At 35.8% G+C, this 25,355-nt stretch overlaps 1 protein-coding gene and 1 long non-coding RNA gene across 2 annotated transcripts; one reads left to right on the plus strand and one right to left on the minus strand.

Annotated features, from left to right (window-relative positions):
* Positions 1-4,588: 4,588 nt before the first annotated feature.
* On the plus strand, positions 4,589-10,730 carry LOC130623688 (uncharacterized). Its single transcript, XM_057439198.1, has 2 exons — positions 4,589-6,632; positions 9,485-10,730. Exon 2 carries the CDS (start codon positions 9,490-9,492, stop codon positions 10,711-10,713), a length of 1,224 nt encoding a protein of 407 aa, XP_057295181.1. The 5' UTR covers positions 4,589-6,632; positions 9,485-9,489; the 3' UTR covers positions 10,714-10,730.
* A 9,246-nt stretch (positions 10,731-19,976) lies between these two features.
* LOC130622916 (uncharacterized) lies at positions 19,977-21,783 on the minus strand. The gene is made up of 3 exons (XR_008981114.1): positions 21,756-21,783; positions 21,412-21,519; positions 19,977-20,904 (listed from the first exon to the last, which is right to left on the minus strand). It is a non-coding gene; the product is annotated as an uncharacterized LOC130622916 (long non-coding RNA).
* Positions 21,784-25,355: the final 3,572 nt, after the last annotated feature.

Here is a 25,355-nt window from a genome sequence, read left to right on the forward strand (position 1 = left end):
TTTTAAAATTAATGGAAATAACTTTTGTAAGTGATATATATGTAAACTATTTAGCTTTGATAAATATACAAATTGAGATCTGAGCAATAGTATCCAAACAGTCCTCGAAATTGCTGTATTTATTTTATCACCTCTTTTTGTCATGTCAGAAAAAAGTTATGTATGAGGTTCATAAAAATATAAAACAAAAGCCTGAACACTATAGTTCCTCGCATAAACATCAACAATTAGCAATCTACCTATACATTATGTGCACATGTGACAATAATATAAAGTTCAACCTTGCTCAGAGATTTTACCTTCTCTTGTATACATGTATTGATGGCATCTTCAAAAAACTCTTCAGATTGAGTTGCCTAGTCAGAAAAGGTACCTATTTTAATAAAATCTGCAGTTAGTTTGTTTTTTCTTAACATCTTTTTTATTTTATATCAGTGCATATGTGTAGCAAAATGCTTATTGTAAATAAACAATTAACAGCTTAAGAGATATAACAAAACAGGCAACCAATACTCGACTGCAAAACACGGGGAAATAGTTTCCTACAATTAGGAAGCCACTAAAATAAAATTAAAACTTTTCTCCACAATGTTTACCAATAGAACAAAAAAATCATTTTAGCCTCTCTGCAATTCAGTAATTTTATTAGGGACTGAAAATGGGCAAGAAAAGATAATATCTTTCTTGTAAATTGCTAAATTGCTATGGAAAAACGCCAACGACTATACTATCTGTACAAGAATAATGTGAGCCAAAAACGCATAGAAGATTTGAGAACATGGCACAGAATACTAGGACACTGTAATATTGATGATGTGATAAAATTAGGATCTGTAGTTCAAGGAATGCACATCAGTGAACAAGAAAAATTTGACTGTGAGGTATGTACACTAGCAAATCAGATCAACAATCAATCGTAATCGTCAGCCAGACATCCGTGCCACGACTCCTTTCGAACTTGTACACACCGACCTAGCTGGACCAATAGAACCAGCGTCACTGAATGGCTTCAGATATGCTCTTGTTTTCAATGATGATTTCACAGGATGTATGTTAACTGATTTTTTAAAACAGAAATCTGATGCGTCCCATGCATTAGAAAATTTTTTAGCAGACATAGCGCCCTACGGCAGAGTGAAAACCTTTAATTTTGATGAAGAAATTTTTCCATTTGGTGATGTAAAACGAATGCGATCGGATAGGGCTGGGGAATACATATCACAGGACTTTAAAACTATCCTGACAAAACACTGTATCAAACACGAAATCTCTGCTCCACATTCTCCTCATCAAAATGGCACTGCAGAGTGCAGCTGGCGCACCCTTTTTGAAATGAGAAGAGCGTTGTGACTTGAAGCTAGTTTACCTAAACATTTATGGACATATGCTGTTATGGCTGCTACACATATTCGAAATCGTTGTTTTGTAGACCACATCAGAGAAACACCATATGGTCTCATCACGGGACTAAAACCTGACATCTCAAGATTACATGTTTTTGGTACAATATGTTATGCATACGTCCATAATCAAAAGAAACTGGACCCAAGAAGCTGTAAAGGAATTTTTGTTGAGCATGACAAAGAGAGTCCAGCCTATCTAGTTTACTATTCTGACAGCAGGACTGTATCAAGACATAGACTTTCATGTCAAAGAGCCGAACACAGCCATCAGCAACAACTTATTTTCAACTGAAGCCAATACTAAACCGGCTACAAAAAGTAGTTCAGAACAAAATGAGAACCCAGAGAGAAATCCAAAGGCTCCATACCCAACTAGGGAACGCAAAGCTCCACCACGATATGCTGATTATCACTGTTGTGATGTTGAAGACACCAATTATGATTGTTGTTATATGAATGTTCCAATCACATACAATGACGCAATTCAACAAGATGATGCAGATCAATGGATAAGTGCGATGGAAGAAGAAATCTCTTTGAAGCTCAACGATACATTCACAGAAACACTACTACCCAAAAATAAGCAAGCAGTGGGGGGAAAATGGGTGTACACCATCAAAGGAAATTCAAGCAACCCAATTTACAAAGCGTGTTATGTAGCAAAAGGATTCAGTCAAAAAGAAGGAATTGATTACTCAGAAACCTTTTCACCAACTGCTAGAATGGAGTGTATCCGTACTTTACTACAGGTAGCTGTTCAAGAAGATTGGAACATTCATCAAATGGACGTTAAAGGAGCATATTTACACGCTCCAATAGAATGTGAAGTTTATGTTCAACCAGCTCCTGGATATGAAACAGCCAATAATGTTTGGAAGTTAAATAAATCTCTTTATGGGTTCAAACAAAGTGGACGCAATTGGCACCAATTGCTGCATGATTTTTTATGTGATATTGGTTTTGTCCAATCTCATGCCGATCCATGTGTGTTTGTTCGTAGACAATGTGGTGATACCATTGTGTTACTTGTTTGGGTGGATGACATTATTATTACATCAAGTAAGGACGAACTGCTCAACACTGTCAAGATCCAGTTGAAGAATCAATTTAATATGAAAGATCTTGGAACACTCTCATCGTTTCTTGGAATTGATTTTGAGAGGGGGATTGACTACGTCACCATGTCCCAGTCCCCCGTTACCTTAAAGATGTCCTTATCCGATTCAGTCTCAATGATTGTAAACCGAGGAATACCCCATGCGAACAAAACCCTGCTGCATGCATATTAGATGAGACCAGTGATACTGAGAAGACCGATAACGACACCAAACTATATCGTCAAATGGTGGGAAGCATTGTATATGCCATGACTTGCTCCCGACCAGATTTGAGTTATGTTGTAACTAAGCTGTCTCAACACTTGTCAATTGTTGTAAAAACTTGGATTATGTTAAAACATGTATTTCGATATATAAAGAATACTGTGGGTTATACATTCCTTTTTCGTAAACTAAACCATGAATAATTTCGTCTCTATGCATTTTGTAACGCTGATTGGGCTTCTTCTTTGCATAACAGAAGAAGTATTACCGCTTATTGTATAAACATCAATCCGAGTGGGCCACCTATCAGTTAGAGGTCGAAAAACAAGTGTCTGTGGCACTTTCAACATGCAAGGCTGAATATTTAGCCCTCTCACTAAAAGCTCAGGAGACCGCCTACCTAACGCGACTTATCAAAGATTTAAGAAATTCTGACCTCAAGCCGCCTGTGACTAAAAATGACAACCAAGGTGCCTTAACATTATTGAAAAACCCCGTAAAGCACATGAAGGTCAAACATATCGATATCCGATTCCATTATATTATATAGAGAATGTTTTCAACAGAATCAGATAGCTGTAGAATATATACCTTCCAGTGAAAACAAAGCTGATATATTTACGAAACCGCCAAAGAAACATTTGTTGACAATGTTCAAACAATATTTATTTGGAGAGTATATAATTTTACGTCAAGTGGGGGTGTTAGATTGCCGCCATATTTGTTTTTGGTTGCTAGACTTTCGGTGCCGTTTAACTAGAACGGCATTAGGACTAAAGATAGTAGAGTTAAAGAAGAAACACATGTTTGTTGATTTTTATTCAGAAGAAAAACCATTTTCGTATTTGTTTATTTTATTACCACCAAGTCATGGCTGAAATGTTCACACCTAGTGCCCAGGACTTAATTATTGACTCCTGTTAAAAATATTGAAAAATATTAAAATCAAAGTATAGATAAATTTTTTTTTATCTTCACTATCTTTGAGCAATAGGGGTCCACTAAAAATATCAAAAATAAATATAAATATAAAATAAAATTAATAAGACACACGCAACTATCTCCTCCTCATTGCCGCCATTCATTTTATCATGCACACTGTAAATAGATAAACAAAATTTTATAAACATTAGAAAAGAAAGTTCTGAACAACGCTGTTACAGACAATCCGTAATAATTATTATGTTGTTTATTTTTATGCCAAAAAAACTTAAATATACATAAAAAACAGAGATTTTACTTTAGGTTTATAACCTGATAGAATGGGGGCTTTTGTTCTTTTTTTGTTTATTTGTCGATCTTCTGCATTAGCAGAAGATCGACTTGTCAAATTAATTTTAATTCATTATTATTTCGGCAACTGGAGACAAGGAAGTTAAGACTGAGAGAGTCGCTAGTTCAGCCACTCGGTTCTCGTGTTTGGTGTTCACCAGTTTAAACATCCCCCACTTGTCTCCAGCATGAAAAAAACAGAACACACACACATTTTTATAAAATGATTAGGGTAAGTAAAAATACGCTAAATTTTTTTCTTAACACGATGCGGGTTATGCAAAGGCGCGGGTAAGTTAAACACATCGATTGAAATTTTATGCGTGTTATATGAAGGTGCGGGCTATCTGATAGCATCTAGTTTATAACTCACTAAAAAAGCTGAGCTGCGGGTTATACGGATGTGCAGGTTATATACCAGAAAATACCGTAGGCTAACTCCTGTACTAAATCACGTTAAAGTTTGTAGTGTTGAAATAATTAAAAAATATATATATTGTTTAATTATGGAAAGCAAGTGAGTTAACTTGCAAACAAAATAATCAGTCTTTCCAACTGGAGAGAATAGGAGAGCGTAATGGCTTCTACAGACAAAATTATGTCAGTAAAACTTTGGAAAAGATAGTTCAGCTACCAAGGAAGTTAAGATTGAGAGAGTCCCTAGCTGATACAGTTGGTTCTTGTCTTGTGATATACATGCTTGTTGTGTATCTGTTTTTTGGAAAGAATAAACAATTTTGACACCACACAATTGCAAGCTGGTGTACCTAATTTTTACCATATTCACTAATATCTAAATTTGGAAACCTTGGAGAATACCAAATGTCTAGCTTACACAAACGAATACTTTATTGCCTTTTTTTTTAGAAAGCCTAAAATCCAGGTTTTTTTCTATCTTGTTGGCTAGTGTTATTTTTTTTTTACAAATTAATCAGTGTCCTAAAATTGGACAGAAAATAAAGATAGACACCACTAAAGTAAAGCTCCAAACATCATGGTAAAAGGTAAGTGACGCTACTCAGAAGATTATTACAAGAATCAAAAGTATTCATGTGACAATGTGAATGCACCCTTCTTTTTTTCTAGCTAGCTATCTAGTTAGATAACAATATGTAGGACTTTTAGCACACAGTTGTAAAACTCAGGGGAAAACCTTTGAAGCATGGGAAAAGATCCAACAGTGACCCTGGAGAGCAGGAGTGATTTGATCCAGCTGACCTTGATAAGCAGTGCTCAGGCAGTGGATTTGTGTAGCGCGAACACGGACACGTGGTTTAGTACGGATCTCGGTGTGCATGCGGCCATCACACTGCTTTAAGGGGGATTTTCACGAAGCGAATTGACCGCGAAATCGACGGCGAATTGTGTCTGAGCATGCGCAGATTTGTTTGTTATGTTTTTGCATCGAAATATTCGCTTCGCTGAAAAGTAGAAACATTTCCTACTTTTTCGCGGCTAAAGGTTTCGCTGCTAGTTTTAGACCAATCAGAACGCGGTTAATCAATGTAAACAATGAATTTGACGTCTAATTTATTTTGTCCTGAAAATTAAAAAGCGAATTCGCCGTTCAATTTGCTTCGTGAAACCCCCCCTTTACATCAGCCCTTTCGGGTGGCACAAAGCCCTCGTTGACGACCGGCACCCTCGAACTTCTATAACAAAACCGTAAATAAACAGTGGGGATCGGGTCATTAGGGGACTGTGATTATGTGGGGCCGTAACAATGATAATTTCGTTACAAACAATAAAACATGTGTCTATGTAAGAATTCGACACATTTTTATGTTTAATCCCGTTGTGTTTAATGCTTAATCGTACTTTCGCAGGTACTACATCCAATTAACGCTAGCAGCCTGAATCCGCGAAACAGTCCTGTTAAGCCGTCAGGACAGCTTGTGGGGACGTGATTTTAATAGCTGAAAAATGCAAAATAATTCATACTTTATCACACACATTGCGTCCTCATATTAAGGCATGAAAAAGGGTTTAACAGAAGGTATACAGTGTAAGAAGCTTTTATTTTAATGTTACTACAGTAGCTTTACTTCTGCTACAACCGCGAAGGAGGGTAAGGTGTTTGTAAGGAAGAAAAGGAAAGAAATGATAATAGCGGGTTTGTCATTATAACATGTTAAGAAGCCAAGTGCAAAATAACCGTCAATTTTTAAGGGAATAGTAACATATGTTTTGCAACATTTCGATTAAAACACCTGTGAAGAAGAGTGTTGCTTTATGAGAAATCTGATCCCACTCACCTATTCCATCCACCCACCGTATCCAGACATCATGGTATGCCAAAGCTATACCATAACGTAACTTTTCAAAGAGCTTTGATTACCTATTATGTTCGAATATAATAAGTCAAGTTCATTTAATAAACCTATTCAAAGAGTAATAGTAATAAATAATGCAGAAAACCTTTTTAGTGAAATAAATAATAGGGAATGAAAGAAAAGAAACAACGACAAATAATTATAGGTATTTAAAACATCGACTTCGAGATTATCATTTATATAAGTGGTAGAGATAAGACAAGGAAATAGATGAAATATTTGGCCTTTTAACAGTGAAGCGATTTTATGCATTTTTCTCACACAAGTTGAGGCTGGATTCCAAGCTTAAAACAGTCGAGAAAGTAAGTGAATATTTTTGGTGATCTTTCTACACTAAAAAAATATCCACAGCAGTTTAAAAATGATATAAATCTATAAATTTTTATATGCAACTAAGGACCTGCCAACGAAGTTGCTTATTTTTCAACAATCTCAGGGCTAGGAATTGGTGAACAGTTGCTGATATATAAGTATTAAAAAAACTTAACTGTGTTTTGAATAACTTTACTCTTTTTTAATAATTTGATTTTAAAATCGAAAAGTTGCTTTGAGATTTATAATCCCAGCATTAGTTGATTGTTGATCGGTTGCTTATTAAACAAACTTCACAGCTTATCGTGAAATCAAAGTCGATCTTTATATCAAATATATTATACTAGGTCTTAAAAAGATCTTTTCACTGCACTTAACAGTAGAATAGTCCATGTTCTCGACAAGATCCGTAATTACATGCTTTTTGTTTTATAAGAAAAGAGTCATAAATTTTGCTAAAAAAATAGAACAAAATAAGAACAACCTCTCTTTAGGCTCCATCATCGGTTTAAATACTGGGAGCAACCAGAGTCTAAATCTTTTTCAGCCTCGATCCCAGGTCTCTTTGTTCCTTTTTTTTAACACGGGACAGCGAGACGCCCGTCCCGTTATAAAAGCGAGACAAAGAGCCCTGGTATCGAGGTTAAATTTTTTCAAACAATTATTTTTACTAGCAATCGTTTCTTTTCTCGCCTACAATAACAATATTTATATTGATGCGATGTTCACGAACACAATTTTAAAGCTGAATTAGCAATAAAAACACATCCAGCTTTCTAACATAAACTCAGAGATTCCAAATTCTATTAATTAGAATAAAACGAGGCTGAATTTTAAAGTTATGTTCTGTTAAAAACAAAATAAGAACAAATAATACTGAAAAAAGCTACGCCAGCCTCAGATCAGATTTTACTGGCTCTATCAAGCTTGTTAAAATTGGTAGGTTTTTTATAAGAACCTAGTTTATAATAACGTCAAGGCTAATAACTAAAATTAAATTTCCTCACTGATCAAGAAAATAAGTTACCGTAATTCCTCTTTTTAGCCCCCTCCTTTTATTTAGCCCCTCTTCTAATAATCCCTCCTTCCAGTGACTCAAACAGTTATTTAGCCCCCTTTCTTTATTTACCCCCCTCTCCCCTGAAAAAAAATAATTTTAATAAATAAATAAAAATAAAAAGGTAAAATTAGTCAAAGAAATTCGATTATATTCATTGATTTAACGTCATATACAACGATATCCATATGCTGCAGCTTTAATTTTTTCTCCCTAAGTTTTGTTAGCAAAATATCTGTGGTTCCTTTTTTTTTACAACGGACTGTGTATGTTTTAGGCACTAGGTATAGGGACAGGAGTGGTGCACGGAAGACGTAGACCTTCTTCTGTTAGCTGAAGATGATGATGAAACAGATAAAGTTAACAATATGTATTAATTTGAAAAATAGATATTGTGTTTAAAATTCAATATTTATTTAACCCCCTCCCTTTATTTAGCCCCCCTTCTATTAAGCCCCCGTCTAAAACCTCTAAAATTTAACAAGCCCCCAAGGGGCTAAAAAGAGGAATTACGGTATTTTCAAACAATCCCTTTTCTTTTTGCTAATATATGTATGTTTTTGCAAAAACTTTAACATTAATTTAATATATTTCTATTAGTGCAAAAAAATCTTATCATCATTCATGACAATACATTTTCCTATATTAAAAAAAAACACACCAGTAAGAACATGTGGAGCCTTAATAGTGTGTATAAAAGAACGTCCAGCCTCAGCTTAAATTCAGACATTCTTATAAAAACACCTTGTGTGAACATATTGAGTTTAAACATTTCACAGCTCAGTTTTTATATGCTTATAAAATATTCAAAGTAACCTCTTAGGAAACCGTAAATAAACTCCAACAACAGCTAAATTTAAACGGGTGTACGTTGTTCAGTTTGTCCCATCATTTTTTCTTCTTAGCGGAGGTATCAAAGCGCGGGAAAAAACGATTCGTAATTTCGATATCGTATTTATGTTTGAACAAAACGATCAGACATTCCTGGTTTTCGTTGAACACTAGATAAACGTGTTCAAACATACTAAACAAAACTTGGTTTTTGTTGAACAATAGATAAACGTGTTCAAACATGCTAAACAAAACTTTTCTCTTTGATGCAAACAAGATTTTTTGTTTAATAAACCGGAAAAAAGTGAATTAAAAAAAAGAGAATTTTTATTATTAGAAACTAAGAGGTTAGAACGACTCTCTCTCTCTTCTTCTTGCTTGAAAAGAAAAATACTTCAAATAATAGATTCAGAAGAGTAAATAATTTACGTTTTTTCTTTCACTAAATTACGCTCGTGTTGGATACCTAACGAACGTCTCGTTCTATGAAAGACATGGTTTCAAAGTTAAATTCGTAGGAACATCTGTTTAATCAAGAGCAAGCAAGCGAAGCTTTTTATTCGTCAGCTTTGCGACGTAAAAAGAAAGTGTGAGAATATTTGTTTATAATAAAAAGCGATTCGCTATAATAAAACATATATTGCATGACCCTAATTGTTAAATATTATATTACATTTGTTACTTTTGGTGAGATAATAATCCACTCGTCTGCGTTTCGACAGATATTGTTTTACCTCGAATATATTTGTAATATTAAAACCTTTTTATAATTTTAGCCCGTTGCTTTACAACGGCAAATATTTCCCCCAAAAAAAACAATGACAAACCTAAAGGTGGGAAATATTGTTTGGTTTTATCCTAACTAGTCTGGTGTAGTTTTGCACAAAAAAATAAAAACACAAAAAAAGTTGTTACACGTAACAACTTTTTTCTGATTTCGATTGTTATATTTAGTTACCATGGCAACAGTGGACGAGCAGTCGAAACAACAAAAGAAGAAAAAGTTGAGCGGTATAAGAACATTCTTTAACAACAGAGTGACGTCACGGCAACAGAAGAAAATGTCGCGAACCACATCAATGCCCGTCGGATTAGAACTGATTAGCAATGACACCACCGATGGTTGGAATGTTATATCTCACGCGAAAAGAAATTCCGGTATAGATTCAAGAGACCTACTGAATATTAAACCGCTATTCCATCGTCCCCAAAGTGAATATCTTGACTTTATCTCTGAAAAAAGCGACTTCACCATACCGCACGATAGAAAGATGTCCGATCAATCCGAAGATCTTCAAACCAATTCTGTCGAACGATCGGATGATCTGTCGTCTTTACCAAGTTCGTCTGTTGCAGACGATGACGAATGGAATAACTTATCACCCAGCGGGTACCAATTTGATTTGCGTAAGGCGTATTCTGATATCAATCTGACTAATGGATATGATAATGACTTTATTCATGGTAATCTTATAAAAACTAATACAAAACAGGTTTATGCTCGAGAAAAGATACCCTTGCTGACAAATAGAAATCGAGCGCCAAAATTGCCATCTGTTGATCAGAATAAAAGCAAATACAAGCAAAAAAATCACAAGCATCCGAATGCAATTAGGCAGAAGCGCTATCGAAAATACAAAGCGCCAATTCCACCAACGAAAGCAAACCTAAATGGCGTGCCGAATGTACAAGAAATTACCGATAAAATTGATATATCAAAAGTCGTTCGAAGCGACTCTCAAACTTCTTTGCATAGAACTCGTAGTTTCATGCGAGAACGCAGGCAAAGTACGATGGATAAAAAACGACGATTGTCGGCTGAAAGCAAAGACATCTTCGAGAACGCAAACTTAGCTGAAAATATAAACCAGTTAAAATATCTAGTTGAGCTCGAAATAGAAAGTGTTCTTCTAAACAAAACGTACGACCAAGCATTATGCACAATGTGGTGTAAGGAAATTTCAACCAAAGTGCGCGACAAAGTACGACATAAAACCGAGAAAAACTATAAAGTCGTAGCAAATACATATATCGGTGCAAACTGTCGGTCTAGCGAAGGAGAAGATTCGACACACGTGTCTGTGCAAGGTATTACAAATCCAAGCACTGATAAATTTCTAACAGTTGCTTTTGAAGGCAACAATTTTTTCGTGTGGGTCACCCTTTGTTTATTTGAATATTAGAACTCCGCGTCTAGCGTGTCAAATTTGTCTAACTTGTAGCATGATTGAGTTTTAGTGGAGTCCACAACTACTTAATTTGTTCATACGTTGAAAGTAAAGCACTTCGCTTATTTAAATAATAGTCAAAGTTTTGTCTACCGTTAAATACGTGGCTGTGTATTTACGCCCCCAACAAAATCTTGTTCTCACCCGCTCATGAATTTTTAAAAGCAAAAGCAAAAGATGCTTTTCTTGCAGAAATAAGGATAGAAGAAGTCGCTCAATCCAGAGTAGGGTGGCTGCCTAAGATTGAAAACCCCGCCCAACGACCCCACGGCATCTCGTATCTTTTGTCACATCCGGACGGCGAGACAAACATGTTTATCTCGCCGTCCCGACAAAAAAAGAGAGATAACAGGCGCTGGGAGCGAAGTTACGAAGTGAGGGATTTATAAATCCTACCTGGATAAAAGCAATACTGTATAAAGCAAAGCAATTTTAATCAGGTTAAACTACATTCTTATTAAATCGGAGCTAATTTGAGAATCGCGTTGGTGAGCAGCATTAGTATCACGGTCAAACTCACTATATTACATGCAGGAATATGTCATCGACGCACGGAGACAACTTATGGCGTGGGAGGTAGTTAGCTTCAGAGAACACTTTCTGCGTGGGTTTAAATTCGGATTTAACTAACTTATTTAAAAGAATTCAAACAAAGCTAGTATTTCTGAGCTGTAGTGTTGCGCGGAGGCTAATACTGGATAAAGATATTACTTGCTACTTTGAAACGATCTTTTTAAAATAGAGTTAAACATTGTATAATGTTTACCTTTAGTGAACACAATGATGATCGCTTGTCAAGGTTCGATAAATTCAACGTATGTAACTGTTATTTGATAACCCGGGCTGAAAATTTAGATGTAAAAAATACTAAAACTGAGAAAAAGTTCAGGATATGCGAAATTCGAGCCATAATAAAGAAAGGACATAAAGAAAATATCTATTTACTCCAAAATTTTGATGATTTTAAATTTACCTAATTTCTTAGCCAGCTTATGAGTTGTAACCACACATCAAAAATTAACAACAGACAAGGCGGAGCAGCTTGGGCCTTAATTTGAGCTAATGAGCCCCTCATTGCGAATAAAATTTTTTTCTCCTAAAATTATCCTTAAACACATGACGTGCTAAACATAAATTATTTTCGCAGGGACGGATTTAGACTTCGTGCGGAAATCATATGTATTTACATCGCCCAAAGTTTCTTTCCGCACCCCCACACCCGGGTTAATAATTTAATGTCTACGCAGGAGTGCTCGCTGAAGTTACCCTTCCTTTAATATGTTTTTCCAAAGTACTATGGTTTTTCCAATCGAACTGCATATCTGTGCATATCAATATTTTTGTTGATCCTGATTCCTTCGCTTTCCTGGCTCGAAATCAGTTAACCCCGGCATCCGCTGCTGAAGTGTGAATTTTTGGCCTCATGACGTCAAGTTTACATATGGCTTAAGCATGTAAAAAAATAAAGTACAGTATAGTCAAAACTGTGGGTTCCACCTTTTCCTTGGTTGTACAAAATTTTTTTCGACCTATAGATGTTTGTGTTATGTAATTTAATAAATACAGCCAGCACCACTATTTTTATTTTTACATTATAACGTTTTAGCTAAATAACTAATCGAGTAAAGCATAGCGAGACGAGGCTTTTCTGACTACGTTGGTGGTGGTAATTTGAAAAACGTAGTATTGTTTTTTTAATCTTCAATATTTTTGAGGATCAATCACCCCCCCCCTCCCTTCACTCAGCTATGGGCATGCATGAGAACGCTGAAAATCGAGCTATTCCATCGTCAACAGATTGACAATAATGTCCAGGTCAGCATGTAGTCTTTACTGTAGTTACTTTAAGGACATTACCATTATCCGCGACACTTTGTGTCCGCGATATATTTTTTATTTATGTCGTCCGCGTAAGTTTATGTCTGCGAAATACTTTATATTTTTCACTTTGTTAAGATTTGGGATAGCAATGTTGGCACGAAAGTTTCATTTAACGAACACCCCACTGCATAAAAATAATCTTTAAATAGAATCGGGAAATCGGATGCGTAGTTTGTAAAATATGGGATCTTATGGGAATTATTCGTTAGGAAGAAAAAATAAATAACTAATTAACTAAGTCTACTAATAAACGAGACGAGTGTTGTCGCATTTTATCCTGTTTACAATGACGTCAAATGCAACATCTGACGTCAAATTCAAACTTTTCTACACAACACTTTAAAAAGCGGCAAACAACATACCAAGCAACTTTTGGTTCAAGTAATACCATAACAAATCTGCAATATCATCTGCAGCATCCAGTGATAACATCAAGCAAAAGTGCCATGGACGTATTTCTCCTGACACCGAACGTAATGAAAATCTTTCTAGAAATGAAAGAAAATGAGAAATAAACAAAGATATGACTGTCAAAGGTTATGAATAACCATCCAAAGCCGCCCTCTCAGGTGAAAAGAAAGATCTTGTTCAAGGATAAAAGTGTAATAGTATCTCCGGTAACAGAAGATGTTAATTGGAAAGAAAACGCAACAGCATACAAAGCAGGCTTCTCAGCTGGTAGGAAATATCTGAGTACAGAAAGAAGATATCAATGGAAAAAGTAATTAAAGAGCGTCCGACGTGATGTACGACCCCCAAAGAAGGTCTTCTTAAAGGAAGAAAAACGAAATAAGATCTTGACGACAGAAAGTTTATATTATTAGCAAATATTACGAGAGCAAAACGAGGATGTCAACAGGAAGGTAAATTTTAAAAGGTTCCGAAGCCGCCCTCTCGGATGCTAAGCAAGAGCTTCTACAAGGATGAAAGTTGAAACAGCATCTTGAGTACACTAAAGAGAGGATATCAATGGGAAAAGACATGAATGGGCATGCGAAAGGGCCATCTCGGATGCTAAGGAAAAACTCATGGGGTAAAAAAGTGAAACATCTCGGACACAGAAAGGAGACAACAATGGGAAAGGTCATGTAAGACTATCCAGAGCCACCTTCTGAGATGCTAAGAAAGAACCTGTAGGTTGAGGGGTGAAATAACATCTTGCAGACAGAAAGAAGATATCAGTGATAAAGTTATCTACTATCTCTTGCAGCCACATTCTCGATGCTTCGCAAGAGCATGTACACTATTGAAGAGTGAAATAACATCTTGGAGAGAGAAGGAAGAGAGCAGTAGAAAAGGTTATGAAAAAACATCCGAAGCAGTCCTCTCAGATGCTAAGACATAAATTGTGGAAGAACGAAAGAGAAGAGGGAGATAGAAAGAAAATATCAATGATCAAGGTTTTGAAAGGTCATCCGAAATCGCCTTGTTTGTAATTTTGTTCGAATTTGTAATTGGAAATAGACAGAACAACCGGGAAGATAAAAAAAGATATCAATAATCTAAATTATGAAAGGCGAACCGAAGCCGCCCTCCTGGATGCAAGGATAGGTTTTGTACAAGAACGAAAAGAGAAATAAAATCGATAAGATAAAAATAAGATATCAATGATCAAGAAAATGAAAGAGCATTTGAACAGCCCTCTCGGATGCTAAGAGAGATTTTGTACAAGAACGGAAAGAGAAATAACAACGGGAAGATGAACAGAAAATATCAATGATCAAAGCTATGAAACAGCATCCGAAGCCGCCCTCTCGGATGCTAAGACAGAATTTGTACAAGAACGAAAAGAGAAATAAAATCAGGAAAATAGAAGGAAGGTATCAATGATCAAAGAATTGAAAGAGTCTCCGAAGCCGTCCTTACGGATGCTAAGAGAGATTTTGTACAAAAACGAAAAGAGATATTACATCGGAAATATAGAAATAAAGATATCAATGATTAAGAATATGAAAGAGCATCCGAAGCCGCCCTCTCGGATGCTAAGACAGAATTTGTACAAGAACGAAAAGAGAAATAACATCGGGAAGATAGAAAGAGGATATGAATGATTAAGAATATGAAAGAGCATCCGAAGCCGCCCTCTCGGATGCTAAGACAGAACTTGTACAGGAACGAAAAGAGAAATAACATCGGGAAGATAGAAAGAAGATATCAATGATTAAGATTATGAAAGAGCATCCGAAGCCGCCCTCTCGGATGCTAAGACAGAATTTGTACAAGAACGAAAAGAGAAATAACATCGGGAAGATAGAAAGAGGATATGAATGATTAAGAATATGAAAGAGCATCCGAAGCGTCTTTTCCAATGCTAAAGGAGAATTTGTACTAAAACGAAAAGAGATATTACATCGGAAAAATAGAAAGAAGATACCAATGATTAAGAATATGAAAGAGCATCCGAAGCCGTCCTCTCGGATGCTAAGACAGAACTTGTACAGATACGAAAAGAGAAATAACATCGGGAAAATAGAAGGAAGGTATCAATGATCAAAGAATTGAAAGAGCATCCGAAGCCGTCTTTTTCAATGCTAAAAGAGAATTTGTACGAAAACGAAAAGAGATATTACATCGGAAAAATAGAAAGAAGATATCAATGATTAAAGAATTGAAAGAGCATCCGAAGCCGCCCTCTCGGATGCTAAGACAGAACTTGTACAGGAGCGAAAAGAGAAATAAAATCAGGAAAATAGAAGGAAGGTATCAATGATCAAAGAATTGAAAGAGTCTCCGAAGCCGTCCTTACGGATGCTAAGAGAGATTTTGTACAAAAACGAAAAGAGATATTACATCGGAAATATAGAAATAAAGATATCAATGATTAAGAATATGAAAGAGCATCCGAAGCCGCCCTCTCGGATGCTAAGACAGAATTTGTACAAGAACGAAAAGAGAAATAACATCGGGAAGATAGAAAGAGGATATGAATGATTAAGAATATGAAAGAGCATCCGAAGCCGCCCTCTCGGATGCTAAGACAGAACTTGCACAGATACGAAAAGAGAAATAACATCGGGAAAATAGAAGGAAGGTATCAATGATCAAAGAATTGAAAGAGTCTCCGAAGCCGTCCTTACGGATGCTAAGAGAGATTTTGTACAAAAACGAAAAGAGATATTACATCGGAAATATAGAAATAAAGATATCAATGATTAAGAATATGAAAGAGCATCCGAAGCCGCCCTCTCGGATGCTAAGACAGAACTTGTACAGGAACGAAAAGAGAAATAACATCGGGAAGATAGAAAGAAGATATCAATGATTAAGAATATGAAAGAGCATCCGAAGCCGCCCTCTCGCATGCTAAGACAGAACTTGTACAGGAGTGAAAAGAGAAATAAAATCAGGAAAATAGAAGGAAGGTATCAATGATCAAAGAATTGAAAGAGTCTCCGAAGCCGTCCTTACGGATGCTAAGAGAGATTTTGTACAAAAACGAAAAGAGATATTACATCGGAAATATAGAAATAAAGATATCAATGATTAAGAATATGAAAGAGCATCCGAAGCCGCCCTCTCGGATGCTAAGACAGAATTTGTACAAGAACGAAAAGAGAAATAACATCGGGAAGATAGAAAGAGGATATGAATGATTAAGAATATGAAAGAGCATCCGAAGCCGCCCTCTCGGATGCTAAGACAGAACTTGCACAGATACGAAAAGAGAAATAACATCGGGAAAATAGAAGGAAGGTATCAATGATCAAAGAATTGAAAGAGTCTCCGAAGCCGTCCTTACGGATGCTAAGAGAGATTTTGTACAAAAACGAAAAGAGATATTACATCGGAAATATAGAAATAAAGATATCAATGATTAAGAATATGAAAGAGCATCCGAAGCCGCCCTCTCAGATGCTGAGACCGAATTTGTACAAGAAAGAAAAGAGAAATAGCATGGGAAAGATAGAAAGAAGAAATCAATGACTAAGAATATGAAAGAGCATCCGAAGCCGCCCTCTCGGATGCTAAGACAGAATTTGTACAAGAACGAAAAGAGAAATAACATCGGGAAGATAGAAAGAGGATATGAATGATTAAGAATATGAAAGAGCATCCGAAGCCGCCCTCTCGGATGCTAAGACAGAACTTGCACAGATACGAAAAGAGAAATAACATCGGGAAAATAGAAGGAAGGTATCAATGATCAAAGAATTGAAAGAGCATCCGAAGCGTCTTTTCCAATGCTAAAGGAGAATTTGTACTAAAACGAAAAGAGATATTACATCGGAAATATAGAAATAAAGATATCAATGATTAAGAATATGAAAGAGCATCCGAAGCCGCCCTCTCGGATGCTAAGACAGAACTTGCACAGATACGAAAAGAGAAATAACATCGGGAAAATAGAAGGAAGGTATCAATGATCAAAGAATTGAAAGAGTCTCCGAAGCCGTCCTTACGGATGCTAAGAGAGATTTTGTACAAAAACGAAAAGAGAAATAACATCGGGAAGATAGAAAGAGGATATGAATGATTAAGAATATGAAAGAGCATCCGAAGCCGCCCTCTTGGATGCTAAGACAGAACTTGCACAGATACGAAAAGAGAAATAACATCGGGAAAATAGAAGGAAGGTATCAATGATCAAAGAATTGAAAGAGTCTCCGAAGCCGTCCTTACGGATGCTAAGAGAGATTTTGTACAAAAACGAAAAGAGATATTACATCGGAAATATAGAATTAAAGATATCAATGATTAAGAATATGAAAGAGCATCCGAAGCCGCCCTCTCGGATGCTAAGACAGAACTTGTACAGGAACGAAAAGAGAAATAACATCGGGAAGATAGAAAGAAGATATCAATGATTAAGAATATGAAAGAGCATCCGAAGCCGTCCTCTCGGATGCTAAGAGAGAATTTGTACAAAAAGGAAAAGAGATATTATATCGGAAAGATAGAAAGAAGATATCAATGATTAAAGAATTGAAAGAGCATCCGAAGCCGTCTTTTCCAATGCTAAAAGAGAATTTGTACTAAAACGAAAAGAGATATTACATCGGAAAGATGAAAAGAAGATATCAATGATTAAGAATATGAAAGAGCATCCGAAGCCGCCCTCTCAGATGCTGAGACCGAATTTGTACAAGAAAGAAAAGAGAAATAACATCGGAAAGATAGAAAGAAGAAATCAATGATTAAGAATATGAAAGAGCATCCGAAGCCGCCCTCTCGGATGCTAAGACAGAATTTGTACAGGAGCGAAAAGAGAAATAACATCGGGAAGATAGAAAGAGGATATGAATGACTAAGAATATGAAACAGCATCTGAAGCCGCCCTCTCGCATGCTAAGACAGAATTTGTACAGGAGCGAAAAGAGAAATAACATCGGGAAGATAGAAAGAGGATATGAATGACTAAGAATATGAAACAGCATCCGAAGCCGCCCTCTCGGATGCTAAGACAGAATTTGTACAAGAACGAAAAGAAAAATAACATCGGAAAGATAGTAAAAAGATATCAATGATCGAGAATATGAAAGTGCATCCTGCGTCCCTATTTTAGGTGATGAGACAAAATTCGTACGAGAACAAAAAGAGAATTAAGATATTGGTGAGTGAAAGAAGATATTTGTGTGTTAATGGTGATGCGGAAGCTTCCGAAGCAGCCCAGTCTGATAACTTGAAAGAAATTGTACAAATTTGAAAGGTGAATCAACATCTCGTAGAGAGAAAGAAGATTTCAGTGTTCAAATTGATAAAGATCATTCGAAACAGCCCTTTTGGAAGAGGGGTTAAATACTACCTGAAGCATCAATGGAGATATCAATAAGAAAAACAATGAAAAAGTATCTGAAACCGCCATCGTCGATCATAAAAAGGAATTTTATCTATGATGAAAAATGAAATTAAACCTTGAGGTCTGACAGAGGATGTCAGTGAGAAATATAATGGGAAAGAGCATCCAAAACTAAGAAAGAACTTGGAGAAGGGTTAAAATATCTGAAAGAAAATGTCAGTGGAAAAGGAAATGACAAAGCATCTCAAGTTGTACCCTCGGATGGTGAGAAAGGTCTTGCTTAAGGATGAAAATGTCAAATATCTGCTTGAATACCAAGGACGTTGGCAATGGTAAGTCTGGTGAAATGTCTTTTAGAGTTTCAACTTGGATACTAAGGGTTTTGTTTGGAACAGAATGAATACAAATTATTTTCGGCGATGGTAGTCTCAGTAATCTTCATGTTTTTAGAAACCCTCAAGGAAAAATTTGTATGGAAGCAACTGACATTGTGTTTGGTTGATGAATAATTATGGAAGTAAAGAAGAATCCCAAGCGTGACTACACATAATGACGCATATGTGGAGAAAATAATTGTGCCGCAAAGAAGAAATTGCTAAGCTTTTTCTGCGATCTTGTGGAGTTGAATTCTTTTTTCTACTACAACCATATCAAGAAATAAAGAACTTTAATGTCTTGTTAAACCTAGCATATCAAATAAAGTATAACGCCGCATATTCCTCCCATTCTCACACTCACTCCTTCCCTTTCCGACCCTTTTTTAAACTAAATTTTTAATATTTTCCAAAATATCACCGATTGACTTGTTGACTGCGGAGTTTCGACTGTAACACCAATAGCTTAGTGGAAAAGCAGGACATCTTCAAATGTCTAGACGTAGGTTCGAATCCTACTTGGTTTACAGTTGAAATTTTGCATACCAGCAAGTTATGACGTAATGTTGAGGGAAATTTTTCCCTCCTTGTAATCTGTTATATTCCATTTGTCATGTGGCGTGACACTTTATTAGATGTGTTTTATTTGCGTTGTAAAAAATGAAGAATAATAAAACTTCACATTGAATGAATGGTACTTTCCTTTTTTTAAGCCTTCTGAAATCGACAGTGTGAGTCTTAAGTTAATCCACAATAAATGGACTAGGTGATTACGTGAATTCCTTAAAGTTTATTAACTGATTCCATTTTTTTGTTGTTGTATTTTTTAAAACAAGGGTCAGTCACTTTTAAACAAGGGTTATCTTATCTCAAAAGATAGGCCTGCGAACTACAGTGGAATCTCTCTATCTCGACTACTATCTCGAACTTCTCTTTATCCAAAGTCTATCTAAAATCTCGGTCCCCATGTGGTCTGCCCAAGAAATTAATTCTTGAACGATTCGAATGATTAAAATGAAAATCAAAATGATTAATTCCATTAATTAATAGGGGCGGAATATCATGAATTATTCGACAGACCGTTTCACCCACAAGTATATAGCATTAAAAATTCTAAAGTAGCGCATTAAAACGCAGAAGTTGTAACCCGAGCTATTTTGGAGTATATTGTGAGATTTTAAAATGCATTATAAAACCAAGTTTTGGAATGGTATTATAGCATTATCTTCGCGGCTTTGTGTTTAATGTTTTAACCATGTCCTACCTTTCTCACACCACTGGCAGAAACCTCAACAAAAAAGAAACGAAAATTTATGCTATTTATTTATACCGAAAAATGATCTAAATTATTTTTATAATTATTATATATTATAATAATTAAATAAACTAAAAAGGTATTGTTTTTTTCATATTTCCCTGCTTTGGAGGTAGAGTTATACTTGCGCAATATTAAAAAAAATTGAAAATTTTGTGAACCTAATAATCGGTGAATCGTGGATAAATCCATGGGTTTGCCCGTCTTTTATTTACCACATCTCGTGTGTCTCGCTACTCCGGTTACCATTTTGCGTGACAGACGTATTTCTGGGGCCCTCCCGTGCCGCCAAAATTTTTATGTACAACGATTAACCTGGAGTGGACTTATTGCACATGTGTGCAGCAAATATAAAAAAATTAATGGAAGCAGTAAGCTTTTTGATTACGGTTGGAACTGCATGTTCATGGGATCTTAACGAGAAAAAATGAATTGGGAAAGACTGTGTTGTATAAAAATGCTCTAAGTTTTTGTACGTTTTTTTTGTTTTTGTTTTCGTGGTTGTAAATCCATGTCATTGACACAATATGTGCGAATACAAATAAAAAATCTAGTAAATATCAACCTCATCCCCAGGACTTGTTAGATGTTTTTTATTTAAGCTTCCCGTCTCAATAGAAAAGCTTAACATCCCTGGGGACGAAGGGTAAACTTTGAGAGTTGTGTCATAAATAATATAAAATAGGCAACCTTATATGCTGCTAAGAATAAATAAATATCGCATATATACAGTGTAAAAAACATCAAAGATTTAAAATATGTTACGCTGCGACGTCAAAATCATTTGATGATCGTTTTCTTTTTCGTTCCAAGTTCTCATCTGAATTACTTTGAAGAAGCTGAAACAAAATTGAATCGTTTATGCTTGAGTTATTCTGGTCCTTGATTTGAAGTCTAAACCTAGGCCGAGACGTTATTGGTTGAAAGTGGTCGCTGAGTTACTGGTATGCTTAAAAGAATTCTCTCGACTGGTTATGGCTAAATTTGTGACCTCACCAATTTTCAACAGACATGTTTGCAACCTCAGTCCCAGATTCTTAGCTAATTGAAAAGGATGGCAGAATTTATCAGCTACGTAAAATGCACCAAGGGAAAGGTAGATGAATTTTCGTTTTTGAAATTCATTATTACCCATAATTTGTATTGTCCTTGTAGAACTTGTTAAAAGCTATTGCAAACTGACATTTACACATAAATTTATGAAGTCCTTAGTCTTGGCTGTTGGTATAAATTACTAACTGACTTCAACTTCATCCCCAGGACTGTTTACGTTTTTACATAAGAATCTAAAAAATCCTAAGAACAAGGTTGGCCTGTAATTTTCTATAATACAACAAATGTCTTACCTCGTCATACTTTCGTTTTAACGTGTGATACTTTTCTTCCAATTCAGCTTTTTCTGTCGTTAGTCTTGTAACGGTGACTTCACAACTATGACATGTTGTCGATGAAACCTGAAATATTATTTTTAAAAATAATTTACCACTTGTCATACCATCATAAAGCAAAGAACAAAAATTATTCGAATATAAACTACATTAAAACAAATCAATGGGTTTTACTCATAGAGGTATATTATGTTGCCCTTAAGCTTGAAGTCTTCCAAGCGTTTAATATCTGGAAAATTAGTTTGATGAACCATGTGAGACTTTGTGTTCATTTTAAGTTCCTTAAGCTAAGTTAAACTAACCTGTTGCGTCTTTGTACAGTTGTTCTGCTTTTGCTAAAAGATAAAAATGTTAAAGTTTACTGATGAATAATATTAAAATAAACCTGATCTTTTTATCAGGATCAGACACTCCGACGTGGTTTTTAAAGCAGGATTGGGGGAAGGAGGTAAAGCCTTTGTTTGGGCCATTTTAGTCATTTACAAACGTCCTTTTTACTACGTGGGTGGATAGCTCCACCCCTGCCGTAAGCTGGCAGCGTTCCATAAAAAATTACTGTTATAGCGATTATTTATTTTAGCGGGGGGGGGGGGGGGGGGGGGGGGGGGAGGGGGAGGGGAGGGGAAGAAGGAGGAGAGTTGCATGTTGTTGCTCCGAAATTAGTAAAACTTACTTTTACAAATTCTTTGGGAGATATTTGTCCTTTTTCCAGCAGACATAATAACCTGTATCTTTCTTCTTCTGTCCTTCCATACAAGAAGTTGAAATAACTCTGGTTAACTTCCTTTTCGCGAGAACCTTCAAGCAGGCCGAGGGTAACTTTTTGGTGGATTCCTTCAACGAGGTCGAAACATCTGTTGCTTAAACTGGCAACATAAAAGTAATGCTGCAGAGACTAAAGGAAATCAATCAATCAATTAATCAATCAATCAATCAATTCACGAATCAATCAATCAATCAATAAATCAATCAATCAATCATGAATCAATCAATCAATCGATAAATTAAGCGATCAATTTGTTGCAGAACTAACTTTTAAATTCTTTTCGCAAAAAAAAAGTTTAGAAGAAAACTTACATAATTAACTTTGTGTTTTTCCATTGCCCTCCATAATTTATGAACATTTCGATCCGTTGGTGGTTCCTCCGTAGAGAAATCTTTACCCCCTAAATAGTAAAGTCTCTTTCGAAGAGCAAGCACAGTTTCAAAAAACGGGGGAGGACGAAACCTTCCAGTTGGAGAACTTCGTTTTTCCGCCGTTTGTTGTTTCTTGACAGTTTCATCTGGAGATTTTCGTGACCATGTCACGCAGGATTCTTTTTTAATTGGAGAAATTGGATCCGTTAGTCTTTGATACGATTGTGTCCAATTAGGTTCCCCGTGTATCGTTCCGAATTCCCTATTTAAATATGGTGGCTGATCATGGTACGAAAAATTTCGTAACGACGCAGCATGTCTGATAACTGGTAGCGGAAGAGGTCCTTCACAACTTTCCTCGTTTCTTCTGATAACTCGACTGTAGTATGGTCCACTAGATGTTGTAAAATTACAACACGGGTCTCCAGATGTTGTGTAGGCTGAACTTTTATTCCGCGTATTTTCATTCTCCTTTTCTTTCTTAGAACGATTTGTTGATAAAATTCCACTGATAGAGAACGTGATTGAAGAGTTTTCTAGAGAAATAAGAATCGTAGAACACTCAGTAAAAATATATAAACCGAGTTGAACGAATTATTCAATACATTACAGGGCATGAAACAAGAAACTTGTTCGAACTATGAATACCGACGTAAGAAAGGTCGCGCTTTCATTGTATTGAGAAAGAATAAGTGAGACATCTAAATAACCCTGAATTAATTCACAATTTTTTTTGTCTAAGTCATTAAAAACTCGCGTAGGTAACCATAGAAACAAACTACCACAAACGCATAAATGACGTCCATAATATCCAGCATATTAAGGTATGTATGATAGTTAGCCCGGGAAACTATTTATAACATTTAGCCTGTAAAACTAAAAACCGTATTCTGTTTAAATTGGTTGCATAGTAGCTTTATTTCTGATCAAAATCTGTGCGCGGGGCAAACCCGAAAAACTTTACACGGGCTAACGACTAGTCTCTTTAATAATAGTCGTCGTCTGTCTGTCTGTCTTTCCGCCAAAGACGCGTTCTGTTACGGAAACACGAAATGCGATATATAAAGGACGGGCGACTCCGTGGATTTCTTCACAGGTTAACGACTAGTCTATGCATGTGGGTGAAAAAACAGCCAGGCTACGAAAAACAAAATAGTAAATGCGACGGGCAGATTCTTGTGTAATTTTTCGCGGGATAACGTCTCGCCTATGTTATAGTCCCGACTTTCCGCATGCAAGCCAGATATGAGAAAATGCAAGTAGCGACAGGTAAATTCTCGTGGATTTTTCCACGGGCTTACTACTAGTCACCTACATCACTTAGCCTGCCAAGCTATGTATAACATTTCCCCTAGTTATCCTCGAATTAAAAATTTCTCTTGGATTACTTACCCATATCAGATGTTTTCATTTTTTCTTTGCCTAAAAATGATTCTTCAGGATGTCCGAGATACTGATAAAAACTCCACCGAAATTTCATTTTTAAACTCAAAACGCTTTCCGACATTGTGAAATGTTCGTGCAATACTAACGCAGGTAAGCGCGAACAAGACAGGACGAAATACGCCTGCTCTCCTTCGCAGGGTTGTTTTATTGTTCGATAACGGATGTACCTTGAAATATAAGCGCGGCGGGAAAGTAGTAACATTTTTGTCCACACCTTTGTGTGTTGTAATGTCAATAGTACGTTTTGACACTTCAAGAGTTTCGAAATATTCACGCATGTGAGTTAAAATGCATCGTCCCTTTAAACTCAGACCTTCCATCAAACCCACCCTATTACCACATCAATGGCACGTTGACAGAAATTTCCTGAAAATCAATGGCAAAAATCGTTTCCATCGACAAAATTGTTTACATGTTAATGCGATAAAATTTGACCTGTTTTCCATCACCTTATCTTTTAGTCTTATTTTAAATAAAAATTGAAAAAAATATGCTGTTTTGATTGCAGCAGAATGCTAAGTACTGTTAGGTTGTTTCGTGGGCTAATCAAACCTTCGATTATTAGCAACAGCGGAGAAGTGTGCATAAAAAAGACTGGGTACGGTTTACTCGGAAGTATATACTGTATGTAGTTGTGAAGTTATCGGCTAACTCGTCTATTTTGTCACGCTGAATTTCAAAAAACAACATTACAATTACAAATTTATTTTTCCCTTCTTACAAATAATTACTGCTGACACTTGACACAAGTGTCGATTTGAAAGAAAACTATAGGAAATAAAATCAGAAATTAAATTAGAAATAAAAACAGACAAATTAATTATAAAAACAAAAATCTGAAATATTTCACGCTTCGTAGCTGAATATTTGCCTTCACTAGGGTTTTGTTCAATACGTATTTAGTAAAACTAGTCACCAGATCTCTTGCCAAGGGAAACAGGGAACTAAGTAAATACCGGATGAAAATGGTTTCAGGAAGAATTCATGATTTTCTTCCATATTTTACATCTTTTTAACCCCATTCGAAATGCATACAGTTTACCTAATTCTATAAGAACATTCGGCCGGCATTTAGCTTAAAGTATGATTTCAACCTTGTTTTTAGGGCTTGCTAGGTTCCTTATATTGGAACGGCTTCCTTAGGAATATGGGTATATAAAATAGTGTATTATAGGTTTACAAATTCGTTACCAAGTCTCTTTTATTAAAAGGTCATATAGTTAATGATGTCATGGGAACAAGCTTGCACCTTAAAGACGATCTTTTAGTTTACTTCATAAGAAATAAAACAAAATTTCTAAAAACGAATATTTATACGG

The sequence above is a fragment of the Hydractinia symbiolongicarpus genome, chromosome 13, assembly GCF_029227915.1.
Source record: "Hydractinia symbiolongicarpus strain clone_291-10 chromosome 13, HSymV2.1, whole genome shotgun sequence".
In the NCBI taxonomy this organism is placed as follows: Eukaryota; Metazoa; Cnidaria; class Hydrozoa; order Anthoathecata; family Hydractiniidae; genus Hydractinia; species Hydractinia symbiolongicarpus.